The sequence below is a fragment of the Miniopterus natalensis genome, chromosome 9 (assembly GCF_054644295.1).
Source record: "Miniopterus natalensis isolate mMinNat1 chromosome 9, mMinNat1.hap1, whole genome shotgun sequence".
Taxonomy (NCBI): domain Eukaryota; kingdom Metazoa; phylum Chordata; class Mammalia; order Chiroptera; family Miniopteridae; genus Miniopterus; species Miniopterus natalensis.
Window position 1 is genome coordinate 10,775,837 of NC_142089.1, and position 13,464 is coordinate 10,789,300.

General features: G+C 54.9%; 1 protein-coding gene across 1 annotated transcript in view; it reads right to left on the bottom strand.

Moving 5' to 3' along the window:
• Nucleotides 1-13,038, bottom strand: part of VWA5B1 (von Willebrand factor A domain containing 5B1) — a 38,031-nt gene extending 24,993 nt beyond the window's left edge. The window contains exons 1-7 of the mRNA XM_087820806.1: nt 12,900-13,038; nt 10,985-11,137; nt 9,459-9,729; nt 7,461-7,606; nt 6,575-6,706; nt 5,825-5,949; nt 3,022-3,198 (exon numbers count right to left, since the gene is read on the bottom strand). Of these exons, the coding sequence (XP_087676932.1) occupies nt 3,022-3,198; nt 5,825-5,949; nt 6,575-6,706; nt 7,461-7,606; nt 9,459-9,729; nt 10,985-11,137; nt 12,900-13,038 (1,143 nt within the window). The remainder of the gene's footprint in view (nt 1-3,021; nt 3,199-5,824; nt 5,950-6,574; nt 6,707-7,460; nt 7,607-9,458; nt 9,730-10,984; nt 11,138-12,899) is intronic.
• Between the last annotated feature and the right edge of the window lie 426 nt (nt 13,039-13,464).

Below are 13,464 nucleotides of genomic sequence, written 5' to 3' on the forward strand. Positions count from 1 at the left end.
TATCATAAACAGTAAGTGGCTACTGTTATCCACCCAATGAGATGCATATTAATGCCAATACCTTTACTTGACAGGTAAGGAAACTGAGGCTCAGAGGATTAAGGAATTGCGCTGGGTCACAAAACCTAAGAACAGGGACTGAGGCTTTCAAAACATAGCCCCGAGACCTCCATTCCTGTTGGCTCTGCCTTGGCACAGCACCCAGGAGGGGGAGGGCTCTCCCTCGTGCCCACATAGTTTATCGACGGCAGCCTTGGGACCTCAGCGTGGCTCTCAGGGAAGCAAACGGTTCCACTCTGGAATCTAGAAAGTAAACAGCTGTAAGTGGATTCTGGCAACTTCCATGCCAGAAGGACCTGCATGCAGCCCCTCTCCCACCCCCTCTGTAAACATTAACATTAAACGTCCCCTTTCGTCTTTGTTGCTTGTGTCAGTACATTTTGTTTCTCTGTGAGAGAAGTCCCTATCTGCTGATTCTTTCATTAGCCACTACCTTATATTCCTGCTAGCAGGAGATGCTGCTGATCCATACAGATTGTCTCTGCTCACACCTATTAGAATTTTCAGAGCCATGTTTTTGGCAGCAAGTGGCAGCTGAAGAATGAAAGCAGCTGCAGGAAATTAAATTGGTTGAACTTTCCCCTCCGGCAAGGCTGTTTGGATTTCTATTCTCTCCTGCCTCCCTAAGTCCGGTTTTTCCTAAAATCTCAACCTAATGGGCCACAATTAGTGACGTGAGCAACCCCCCAATGGCCTCATTGTCAGTGGGGAAAGGGATGTGTGGCCTGAGCGATTCCTGTGCTTTTTTTCTTAAAGGGGCACGTGTAGCAGAATGAGTTGTGCCAATGCAAAGCCATTTGTGAAAGGGTAACCTTGAGGTCAGTGAGCCGAGCTGGAAAAGAGAGCCAGAGAGACTCCAAGGCGAAGGCACTGTGAGAGGAGCCCTGGAGGAAATTGTGGTCAGAGAATTCTGGAATGTCAAGGTTGGAAAGGTCTTCAGCTCAGGAAATGGATTTCCATATAAACCAACTCCCTTCAACTGGTGGTAACAGACTGGAACACTGAGATGAGAAGACTGTAGAGACTGAGTCCAGACTCAGCATGAAAAGGAATGTCGTGGTCAATTATTTGTCTGCCCACCTGGGCTTGGGAGAGGGGAACAGAGGGGCGTAGGACATAGGTTTGCCCTTCCTGTATTAATTTCCACTTCTCATTTTATAGAAAGTATAAACAAAGCCCAGAGTTGAGAATCAATTTGTCCAAAGCCACATAGCAAGTCAGTGGCAGAACTGATCCTGGAACCCAGGCATTTCTCTCTTACTAAGCCACGCGGCAGAAATGGCATAATCAGAAAAGAGAGCTGTTCTTAGAGAAAGAGCATGTATAAGTCTCGACCAGCAATGTAAGGAAAGGGAGCACTGAACCAGGATCTGGAAGGCGTAGGCGCCCTCAGTAGCGCTGTGACGCTGGGAAAAACAGCCTCTCGGGGGCTCAGTTTCCTTACCTGAAAATAGGGAGGGAACATGGACTGAGTGCTCCCTAAGGGATGTCTAATGACCCCATGATAGTGAGAGTAACTGTGGAGACGTCTTAGAAGCTGGTCCAGCTGTGGGATGGAATGCACACGGGCGCGGAGCTTCACTTCAGCACCCAGGGCTGTGGACAGCTCCCTGTGCCAATATTAGTTTCTGACGGCGGGCAGAGGCGGGGAGAAGGCACCCACCGGTCCTACATCCCAGGGTCAAGAGGCCTCACACAGGAACTTGGGTCGCATATATAGGATTGCTCTCTCATGCCTCCAGACACAACCCAGTCATAGCAAGACTGAGGAGCTAGCTGGTGTCACAGGTCCCACCTCACCTCTTTCCTCCTTGCTTCTCCTGTTGCCCTGGAAACAAGAGTTTTTGCTCCAGGCACAAACTAGGGAAGGAGTGAAATTTCAGGTGACAAAAGAGCCCTCTCCCTTCTTGGACCATGTTCTCTTAGACCATGATCTTTTACCCAGTTCAATGAACCACGACTGAGGGCTTTTTATGCCTAAACACAGAGCTAGTCCCCATGGGGAAGAGATAGATGAACAAAGATCTGGTCCTTTGCCTTAATGAGTTCATAACTCCAGAGGAGGAGGCAGACATCTGTACAGCTAGAAATACAAGGGAGCGTTGGATAATGCAGAAATTGAGGAGAACATCTCCCGGGGGGAGGAGATGCCTCTGGGTGTCTGGGGGAGGTTGATTACTCTGTCTTCTGCACCCATCAGGATGCTCCACAGCAGCGAGACCACGCTCCCGGCGTGACTGGTTAGCAGGCTTGTGCCCCTCGCTTGACTGAGTTCCTTGAGGGCAGGAACTGAGTTTACAACCTGCTGTCTTTCCAGACGGCCAAGCACAGAATTTTGCACATATTAGGCATTTCGGGAAAAAGAATGAACCAATTCTTTTCTACTGGATTCTACACATTCCTGGAAGCCAGGGGTCATGTCCAGTGAGTCTCTGACGTCAGGGCATAGGGACAGTCAGACAGACATGGGTTTAGTCTTAGACCACACTTGCTGTGTGACTTGGGTAGGTCGCTGAAACTCTCAGGGTGGGATTTCCCCTTGGGGAAATGGTGACATAGGAACCACCTCATAGGATTACTGTCCGGATCCAGCACCCAGCTGGACCCCCCTGTACTCGGTACCTACGGGGGTGTTTCAGCCTGAGCATGCACTCGGCAAAGCTTGCAGAATGCCAAGGAAAGAAGTCGATAACTTCACCCCTTGTAAATGGACAACAGTTCTACCTCTGCTCACACCACTTGAGGGGGTTATTTTGGGAGCACATTGAGTGTGGGTGTCTCTGTTCAGACTGATTTTTAAAAGTTGTTCCTTTTAGTCTTAGACCGAATGGAGAGCGATTTAGGAAAGTGGTTCAGGTGTGGAAGAGGGGGCTTCTTGGAACCAAAAGGGCTGGTTGGGGGGAGCACAGATGATTTACCCCGGGGCGCTAGGCCCCGGGGGAGGGGTCCCCTGACAGGTACCTTCACACGGTGGATGTTGGTCCCACTCATGCTGCCGCTCCTGTCAATGAGGAAGATGAACTCGCCGTAGGTCTTTCTCAGGTTCGGCTGGACAGACTGGAGGTCGGGACAGAAGTTGAGCATGATGACAGAGTGGTGGGGGATGTCCTTGTGGAGGCGTTTCCGGATGATTTCTGTCTGGAGGGGAAAGAAAAACTCTCACTTGGGTGTTCAGGGGGTCCAGCGCCACTCGCGTGGTCTCCCATTCCTCAGCACGTAGTGCCAAGATCCCACTCACGCTCTGCGCCACAGGCGTCCCGGTTGCTGTACCTGGCTCCTCCGGTTTTCTCACCCCACACATCCACTCTTTCGGCAAAGGACTGCCAGCGCTGCAGCTAAAATACATCCTCAACATGTCCTCTTTTCTGTCTCCACTGCCACCACCCAGGTTCGGGACACTGTCATCTCTCGCCTGGGCCCTTGCAATAGCCTCTCACTGGCCTCTTTCCTCCCATTTTTCTTCCCCGTGGTCTGTTCTGCGTAGAGCAGGGAGCGTGATTACTCTTGCCATCCTCTTGCCGAAGCAATGGCCTCCCCTCCTACCTTATGAAGCCCCCCAGGACCTGACCCCTGCCGGCCTGTCCACCTCGCCGCTGCCCACCCTGCTCCCTGCACTTCACCCACACCAGCTGCCTTCCTGTTTCCCAAACATATCACCATTGTGCCCCTTCCAGTTCTCCACCGTCCACCAGGTCTCATTCTCAGGCAGGCTTTTTCTAGACGCCCGGCTAAACAGCCCTCAGGCCTGTCACTCATTCCCACGTCCCCCAGCCCTCCCCCTCGGCCCTCCAAGCCCACCTTGCCCACTTGTTTACTTCTTGTCGGTGTCCCTGCGCTAGAATGTGGGCTCCCTGCGGTCCAGGATGGGCCATTTTCAGTGTGGTCTCCCCAGTGCCTAGAATGCAGCCTCCCAGCCACTGGGCACTTTGTGTTTGTTGAATGAATAAATGAGAGACTGAATCTGGGCGGGCCTGTCTGCCACCCACCTGTGTGTGCATGTTTTCTTGGTTTGTTTTCAGTCTCCCTGTCTTTATTTGTCTCCGCCTCTCACTGCATCATCATCTCTTCCACATGGTGTCTTTCTCTGTGCCATTTGCTCCCTCTTTGCTAAATCACAGTTTTGACAGCTTGTCCCGCCCACTCTTCCTGATTGACGGTCGCCCTCTGGATGCCGCCTCCCTCTCTGGCGAAGGATCACGCGCCCCCTCCCGCATAGAGTTCCTTGAGGGAAGCCACCACCCAGCCTGGCTCTTTTGATGACAGAGCCCAAGGCAGGTACGGCCACATCTGCCAGGGAGAAGAGCCCAATGCTTGCCTCTCAGAGAGCGGGGCCCTGGCTCCAGTCCTCTAATGGCTCCTCAAGCTGCCCTGATCTAATTACAACAAACTCATCACTTAGCAGGTTCTCCCTGGAGCTCGTGAGAATACAGGGCATTTGCATAACCAACCCAAGGTGGCAAATGATTCTCATTTGCTTCAGTGCTCCCAGAGCGAACTGATTTAAGGCTTGGCGGGGAGGGGACCCAGCCCCAGCCTTTGAGGCCCATTGTGCCCCCCCTCGCCCACGCTGTCCACATGCGGTGCTTCTCAGAGCTCAGTGGTACACCTGGCACTGCCACCCCCACTCTGAGAGCCTGGCTCCGCCTCTTCTCCCAACGGACTCAGCTGGGTGAGGGGGCACCTCTGGGAGAGCAGGTGTTTCCAGTGGGGTATCTACGATGGTGATAGGATGGGCATTGAGCCATCTGCACCTCCCCTTTGCCACCCCTCCCACCCCCACCAAGCAGGTGCTCCCAGTGGGGTCTCTAACGGTCAGGGTGAGCAGCAAGCTGTCTACACGATCCTGTACACCCCTCAGTTGCCACCGTCCTCTGCCAGCCAGGCCAGCGCCCCTGCCCCTCGGATCGAGTCTAAGTCCTAGCTTCGTTGCCACCACAGCCAACCCCCGAGAGAATGGACTGCCCCTGCTCCTCCCCCTGCCCCTGGCCCTGCCCCCAGCCACAGTCAGTCTGGGTGCTAAACCTGTTTCCTCCTCCAGATGCGGGAGAGGGTAGGAAGAAGCGGGCTGTCCTTCTTAACCCATCTTGGCACCCAGGGCCCGGCTTGGCGTGCAGGGTGGCGAGCAGGAGACAGGCTGCAGGAAAATCTGCGGCTGCCGCTCTGCCCCCTGGCATTTCTTCCCCGCGCGGCCCCGGTGCTGAGAGCCTCTATTCTTAGCTTCGTGGGGGACAGGGCGGGCAGGGGGAAGGACCTCAGTCAGGCTCTCCTGCTCTGCCTTCACCGTCTATGCAATAGCCAGCAAGGACCCAGAGGAAGGAACAGCAAGAGACCCATTTAACAGGTGGGGAAACAGAGGCCCGAGAGTAAAGAAGGAGCTGGGAGTACACAGCTGTAGGTTCCTGGGTGTCACTTGGGGGTAAAGTAGCCTGGGGAGAACCAAGCTTGTTTCTGCCATCAGCCTAGAATTTTGCCTGGCTTGGCTCCTTGGTACCTTGGGTTCCTGGCTTAGGCACTAGAAGGTGACCTGGCAGGATGCGTAAGGACAGTGCCAGGGTGACTGCTGCACCTGGAAGTCCATTTGCCACTGCCCCGCAGTGCCCGGCCCACCAAGGGAAACATTGACGAGGATCTATCACCAGCTTGCTGCGTGACCTCAGGCAAGTCCCCTCCGCCCAGGTTCAGAACCCCCATTGGTCCAGTGAAGACCAAGTCCCCAGTGCCACCCCAGGCCTGCCACCCCTGACTCTCCTTCAGTCACACTCACCTTCCGCTCCGCGCCACAGTCCTTTTTCATCCCTTTAATGAATTCGGTCTTTCCCTTCAAGTGCTGCTCAAATTCTCCTGCGGTCATGTCCCCTTTCTCCACCAGGACGTGTGGCATGTGGGGCTCTGCAGAGATGAGATCAACTCTTGGCACTCGTCCGAGTGTGAGGGTGATGCCAGGGGCCTGGGTCTGGGGGCAAGATCTTCACAGTGAGGGGCTCCTAGTAGGAAGAGGAGCACAGGAGCCCTGACTGCCCAAAGCAGTGTGGGGCCATGGAAAGACTCCTTAGCTAGGAGGCAGAAGCACCTAGTGGCCATGGCTGGCCCACTGGCCCTCTCTGGGCCTCAGTTTATCCATCTGTAAAATGGGAGTGGGACTGACGGCTCTGATCTTTTCAGGTCCTGACCTTCTAGGAATCTTAAAGAGACAAAGGACTTGCTCCTTGGGTGTTCAGAGCTGCCAGGGCCTCACTGAGCTTGGGTTTCAAAGATCTTCAGCTCAGCTGGCCTGGGGACAAAGTGCCCCAGTGGGTAGACGAGACCCTGGAGCCTCTGGAGCTAGAACCGGGGCAGGAGACACTCAATTCCACAAGCTTGAGGCAAGTTTCCTAGGAGGCTGGTCTCCTCTCCTCTGCCACGCACCCCTCCCCTTTCCCTGGCTGACGGCTGGGCAAAGGGCCACCTGTCTGTGCCCCGCCGGGTCAGCACCTCCTCCGTCCCCGCAGCCCAGGGCCCTCCTGGAGCACAGTACCGCTGGGGTGGATGAGGAGCTCCACGGGCCGGTCGAAGGTGTGCCTGTTGGCCAAGGTGATAATTATGCTCTTGGCGGAGCACGCGGACGGGGCAGCGTCGGCTCGGATCTCGTGGGTGGGACTCTCTACCCCTGAGTGGCACAGAAAGGTGGGAGTGGCTCAGGAGCCCTGAGAGACAGGGGCTTGGTGCGAGGCACTGAGATGCGAGCCAGAGATGACACTCCAGCCGTGTCAGGGGCTATGAAACCATGGACAGGTCTCCTCAATTTCCCCATAGAGCCAGAGAGAGAAAATGCTGGACGCTCCATCAGCGAACACTCCACAGAATGCCTCTCAGGCCGGAATGTCATGCTGCTCTGACAACACATTCGTTGACAGGCAGCCACACTTAAAACCTTGAGTGGGTTGGAGACGGAACTAGGAGAACAATGGCTCCCAATGCTGCCTGCATGTTGGGACTTTTAAAATACCCAACACCCAAGACATATCCCAGACCAAGAGCCCCAGAAGCTCGGGCGGGAGCTGGGTGGCAGGATTCTGGGAGATCCCTGGTGACTCTGCTGCGCAGGTGGGAACCAAGAAGCAACCTCTGGGAGGGGACCAGCAACCACTAGGCTCCCAGGGACATTTCCCAAGGAAGTTGCGGAGATGGGGTGGGGACAGCCTTGGAACCCATCCTTAGGAGGCACTTGTCTTTGGGCTGTATGTTGGGGAGCAGGAAATAGGGATCCATATAGCTCCATACTCCAGGATGTCATCCATCTGGGCCTGTCACCTTCCCCACCCTCCCCTTCTTTATCCCGGGCAGCTTTGGGCCTACAGCCCACCCCACCCGGGGGCCTCGAGTCCCTCTGGTGTTTGCCTGGGTCTGGGCAGCTCCCTCACCTGCAAGTGGGCATGGCCCCCGGATCTCCAGCTGGAAGCAGAACTCGTATTCCATGGGGTTGGACACCTCGGTGTCCAGGAGAGTCGCCAGGAACAACTTGTTCCAGGAGTCCGGGGCCCGGGTGCTGAAGCAATGCCTGTTTCTGCTGGGAAGGGGACCGAGAGGAGGGGGGGGGGGGGGAGAGAAGGAGGGTAGCCAGGACCAAAGTGGAAGGGGGGTGCAGCGTGAGAGGACATGGAGAGGATGGTGAGTCCCAGGCAGTCCTGGCTCCTGGGCAGCCCGGCCCTAAAGGGGGCTGCGTCCTCCTGCCCAGACCCTTACTCTCCCATTCGGCCTGATCCCAGGAGAGTCTGGACTCAGACCCAGGCACCGCGACCTGGGCCAGGCTCGGTGCTCCACAGCGTTAGCGCACTGTTCTCACCAGGACCCCCAGAAGAAAGCAGCAGGACCCTCGTCTCCCCCACCTCCCACATGGGGAAACCGAGGCTCGGCCAAAGGTGCCACAGTCGGGACTGTGCAGAGCAGGCGCCCTCACCCAGTCTGTCTGGCTCCTGTTCGACTACATCACACCCTGTCTTGACTCCCTGCTCGTCTGGGAGCTGGGAGCCCTCGCACAAGCCTTGGTTTTCTCACCCATTGAATGGGGGTGAGAATGCCACAGCTGCTTTTCGTGGCCGCTTAGCAAAGTGTTTGTCCCCTGTGTAGTGCTCAAGTTTCTGGCTCCCTTTCTGTGTCGTCCCCTGTCCCTACCCTATGATCTGGTCCCTCCCCACCGGCGTGCCCTCTAAGGTCTTCGATGTATGCCCTTAATTCACGTCGGTGGTGGCATTTGGTTGCGAATGCATTTTAAACTGAAAAGGTTACATCCTATTATGGGGGCACCTGTTACGTCATGTGTTTTATACTGTACTTGTTTGTTCCTGCCCCCACCCCCTGTCCACAGGCACCACCACCATGAAGATCCTCATCTGTTTCCCTTTTCAAACTTCTGAAGGGATTTCTCTGGGATCCCTGGATCATGGGGCATGCACTGAGTAGGGATTTGCTGCAGGCTTCTCCCACGAGCACCTCTGCTAACTCTAGCTGCCGGGATGGGCAGGAATAAGCTTACTGGGGTCACCTCAGGGGCATCAGGGCCCCTTGGGCCTCTAGTTCCTTGATCTGCCAAAGTCTTGGATGTCCCCAGCTCCACCAGGTCCTGCCTCTCAAATTCACAAGGCGTGGTGCCTGTGGCAGTGCTTACAAAGGTAACATACAAGCTGGTGTCCCTAGGTCTGAGACTGGCTTGTGCCTTCAGCTTCCCTATTGTGACGAGTGTCCTCACCCTAGGCTCCAAGGTCCTACACAGTCTGACTTCACATCGGCCCTCTACCTCTCTCCCTCACTCTCCCACCTGCTACGGCCCGCCTGCTGCTCACACCCCCGAGCCTGCGGCCTCAGTGCCTTCGCCTCTGCTCTTCTCTCCTGCAGGAATGCTCCTTTCTGTGCCTTCATCCCTCAGCTGTCAGCTGAAATATCACTCCTCAGGGGAGCCTGGCCTGGCCCCAGGACCCCCGGCTTGGGTCCCTCTTTTATACCCTTAGCCCAATGAATGTCTCCTTCATTGTATTTTCACATAATTAATTATGCATGCAAGTACACAGATAGTTCCACATTCGTGCCGTTATTAATTGGATAATGATCTTTCCCACCAAGTTCTAAAAAGGCAGGACCCGTGATGATTTTGGATCCCTAACACTCAGCTCAGTGTCTTAAGCGCATTAGGGAAGGAAGCATGGAAATTCTAATGCCAAGCCGTCCAAGTTCCAGAACTCCTGGCCAGTGCTCTAAAGTGAGCAGGGGAGGAGCGGTCACTCAGGGGGTGGCGGCCTCTAGTGCTGAGCCTCCCCTCCGTCTCTATCTCCATCACCCCGCACACCCTGACTTCACCCGACAGACTCCCTGATGTCCACCTGAGACCTGACCTTTGCCCCCTTGTCCGGCCAGGGGCTCCTTACCCCTGTGCCTGTTGGTTGGAGGGGCTAGCACGCTCTGTGCAGAACTGGGGTACGGTCGGGGCGCAGACAGCAGGCAGCAGGACCCGCACGGCCCCGCTGGGCAGCGTGGGCAGCTCCGAGGAGGTGCTGATGAAGACCTTGACGTTCTCCATCGGGGCGATGGTCCCCAGGTTGACCACGAACAGGATCCGCTCCAAATCTTCATCCAAGGCCACCTTTCCCAGCGTGCAGGAAGCAGGGATGATGGACACCCCCTCTCGCAGGATGTTTCCTAAGTGCCAGGCCTGGAGTCAGCAGCTGCGCATGTGTTACCTCTAAGCCCCCCCCCCCAGCTTGCTGTGCCCTAGGTCTGAGTAGCCCACTTGGCTGATGGGGAAACAGGCTCAGCGGAGGGGTGTGACTTGGCCAAGTTCCTCAGCAAATAACTAACTTGTTGAACCAGGATCTGAACCTGTGTGGGTCTGAGCCAGGCCTGTGTACTTGTACCCTGCTGGGACTGGGAGAGTTGGACCCACAAGACCCCCACAGAGGGTCTCCTCTCTACCCGCAGACTCTACATCCCATGAGAATTGCATTCAGGCATCCCCGCCTTTGGGATCCATGGTTTTGCCCTTGCTCTGTCCTTTCATCTGAAAGGCCTATCCCCTGTCCCTACTTAGGCAGTCTTACCCATCCATCCAACCCCTCCACGAATACATACCTGGCCCCCAATCTGTACCCTTGTTCCCCTCCTCTGACATTATCCAGATCTCTTTTGGCCCAGCCACTTTCCACCTGTTCTCACGGTTTCTTCTAGGCACAACCTAGCTATTCGTCCAGGCTGTGAGTGGTCACAACAGCTGGAGGGTGATTTTGCACCTTACACATGGTGCGTGTTCATTAAAATATTCTCGAATGTCTTAATGATCAGATGAACAAACATCACTTAGATTATAGATCCAACGGTAAGGACCTCTTACATAATATGACACGGTCTGAATTCAAGCCCTGAATCTGCCACCAACATGCTGCGTGACCTTGGGCCAGTCACTCACCCTCTCTGAGCCTCAGCATCTTCAATAACAGGCATAAGTAGCCACTATTTGAATACTTAGTGGGTACCAGGGACTGTGATGAGTGCTCTGCATACATGCTCTCTGTTGAGCTTTGGGTGTGTATAATTATTAACTTCATTTTATGGATAATATTAATTTCTTATCTAAGCTTACACCACCTGCAAGCACCAGAATAGGGAGTCAGATGCTGGTGTGACTCATTCCATAACTCACTCCATAACCTCTGAGCTTAACTGTCCTAGAGAAATATCTTTAAAACCCTTTTGTTTAATCCTCACCATGCTTTCGAGATGAGAACAGGAGAGATTACCTGTATTTTACAGACAGTAAGGTGAGGTTCAGAGAGGTTAATCATTGGCCCAAAGGCACACAGGATTCCTGACTCCTAGTTTAGTGCTCTTTCTACCCTATCTTATTGCTGCCCTTTCAGTCTGCCTGAGACTTCACCAGGCCCAGGCCCTGCCTCCTTACCTGTGACAGTTGCTCCTCGAGTGTGAGTGGCATTGAAGTGTCCACTTTCCATCTTGGCTTTGTCCTTGATCTGTACTGTTACGACCCGGTCAGCAATGACTGCCTCAAAGCCGATCACCGTGGTGTACTCATCCAGTGGGTACACGAAGAGGCCTGCCCGAGCAGGGCCCAGCATCACGGGGTGCCCCAGCCCCACCCTGCACGCCCCACCCCTGGGAAGGAACCCAAGCCTAGGTCTGCCAGATATTAGGATGGTGCTCACTGCCACTCAGAGGAGGCCAGCGAGCACTTGGGCTGGGACCTCATGGCTCTGTGGCCAGGCGGGGTTAAGTAGAGCAGCAGGCACTCTGTGAGCAGTGGGGCTACTGGGAAAGGGACAGCGGCTCCCCTGTCCCAGCCAACTCTTACTCTGCAGGCATGTGAGGCCACTGTGGCCAGGGCTTCTGACTTTTCGATAGAATAGAAATCTGGATTTTATGTGACCCGTTTTGTGGGCCTAATAAAACACACATGTGTGGCGAATTTGCTACCCGTGGCTCCCAGGAGCTGGGGCGTTGGAGGAAGTACAGTTGGGTTTGAATCTGGGCCCTGCCACGCCTCCTAGCCTGGTGACCTTGGAAAAGGCATTTAGCTTCTCTAAGTCTCGCAGCCCCATCTGTAAAATGGGGATAAAAAAGCCCAACTCGAAGGGTCATCATGAAAATTGAAAAAATAGCCACCATTTTTAAAGCTATGTGCCTACATTTTTCTGCCTTAGTGCTTCTCAGACTTTAGGAGAACACAGATCACCTGGGGTCTTGTTAAAGGCAGACTCTGACTCAGTAGTTCCGGTGCAGGGCCTAGATCAGCATTTCTAAGTAGCTCCCCAGTGATGCCCATGGCTCAGGGACCACACAGAGGATCAAGGTTGCATCTCATTTAATCTGCCCACCAACACTGCGGCAGCAAGATGCTGGGCCCATAGCGAGCCCTCAACAAACCCCTGCTTCCTGTCTCCCCGAGCCTCAGTTTTCTCATCTATAAAATGGGGGGACCGGGTCTTTATGCATTTAGAAAGCCATGAGACTGTCCCAGAGTTATTCAGTCATTTAGTCTCCTGGGTCCCCAGTGGGTCCCATTTAAAGCCACCCTCTCTAACGTTTCGTAACCAGAGCAACAGGGTCATTAGCTCTGCCCAGGAGATTTTGGAGGGAAAGAAGGTTTTCCCACAGGTTCCTTTTGGGAACTGAAATGGCTTCAGAACCAGGTCAGGCTGGGGGCTGGTGCCCATCACAGGAAGGTTGGGGGTTAGAAGGCCCCAATCAGCTGCGGATGAGAGGGAATCCTAGCCCCAACCAGCCTCCCTGTAACTCCCTTAAGTGGAAAGAGAGGAGTTTGATTTACAAATGACTCCTGCAGGCAGACATCCGTCCACAGCCCTGGCTGCCCCGCCCAGTGATTCATACTCGCAGACTGTATTCCACACTGTCCTTCCGCTCGCATTACCACATCTGCTCCTCTGCAAACCCTGGCGTCCAGACAGGCAGAGGAGTGTCCTCATTCTGAAAAGGAAAGTGGCTTCTCCAAAGTCACAGGGACAAGAGCCACAGTTGGGGCTGGAAACTCCTGGCTTCCACTGAGCCTCGAGGCCTCTCCCACTGTGAGACTCCCTGGAGAAAGTGGAGGCCCGGCCATTTGACACAGGTGGGCACGCCTTGTGGAACCTAAATAGTGCTGGGACAGTTGGCAGGGTTGAGCCCAAACCTGGGCTTAAATCCTGACCGGACTGGCTACCGGCTTCAAGGCCCGTTGGGTGGAAATGGTATCCCCATTTTACAGGTGAGAAAACTGAGACTCAGAGAGGTCCCAGGACTTGCCCAATGTCCATCAGCTACCCTGCTGGGGTGGGGATTCAAAGCGGAGGAGGGGTCCTTACCCTGGAAAGGCTGGGCCTCCAGGTTGCCGTAGGTGAGGGACGCAGTCAGACCCAGGGCATATCCACTGACGAAGGAGGTGACATCGGAAGCGGTGAGGGGCAGGGCTGCCCCTGTCATCTGGTTCAGCAGACCGGGCATCCCGCTGGCTACTCAGCCTTCAGGGTCTGCAGGAGACAGGAAGGGTGGAAAGTGAGGCGAGGCCCATCGCCCCCCAGCCCAGTTCCCTCACTTTAGACCCATAGGCAGCCGGGGTGTCACTCTCTTCTTTTTCCCCAAGCCCTTCCGGTTAGTGACCCACGATAATGCTGGACTAGAAGTGGGAATTCTGTTTCTTCCCATTCACAGTAGAGAAACTGAGGCCTGAAGACATAGAGACCAAATCCCCCAAGGTGGCCGGGGGCCCCGTGTGGTCTGGGCCTGCTGTCCCTTCCAGCTCACCAGTTACCACGTTCCCAATCACATTTTGTGGGTCTCCCCGGCTTCCATTCCATCCCTCCCATGTGTCCTGCTCTCCCTCCTTTGTACGTGTCATTCGTTACCTGGAAGTCTCACCCCACGACCCAC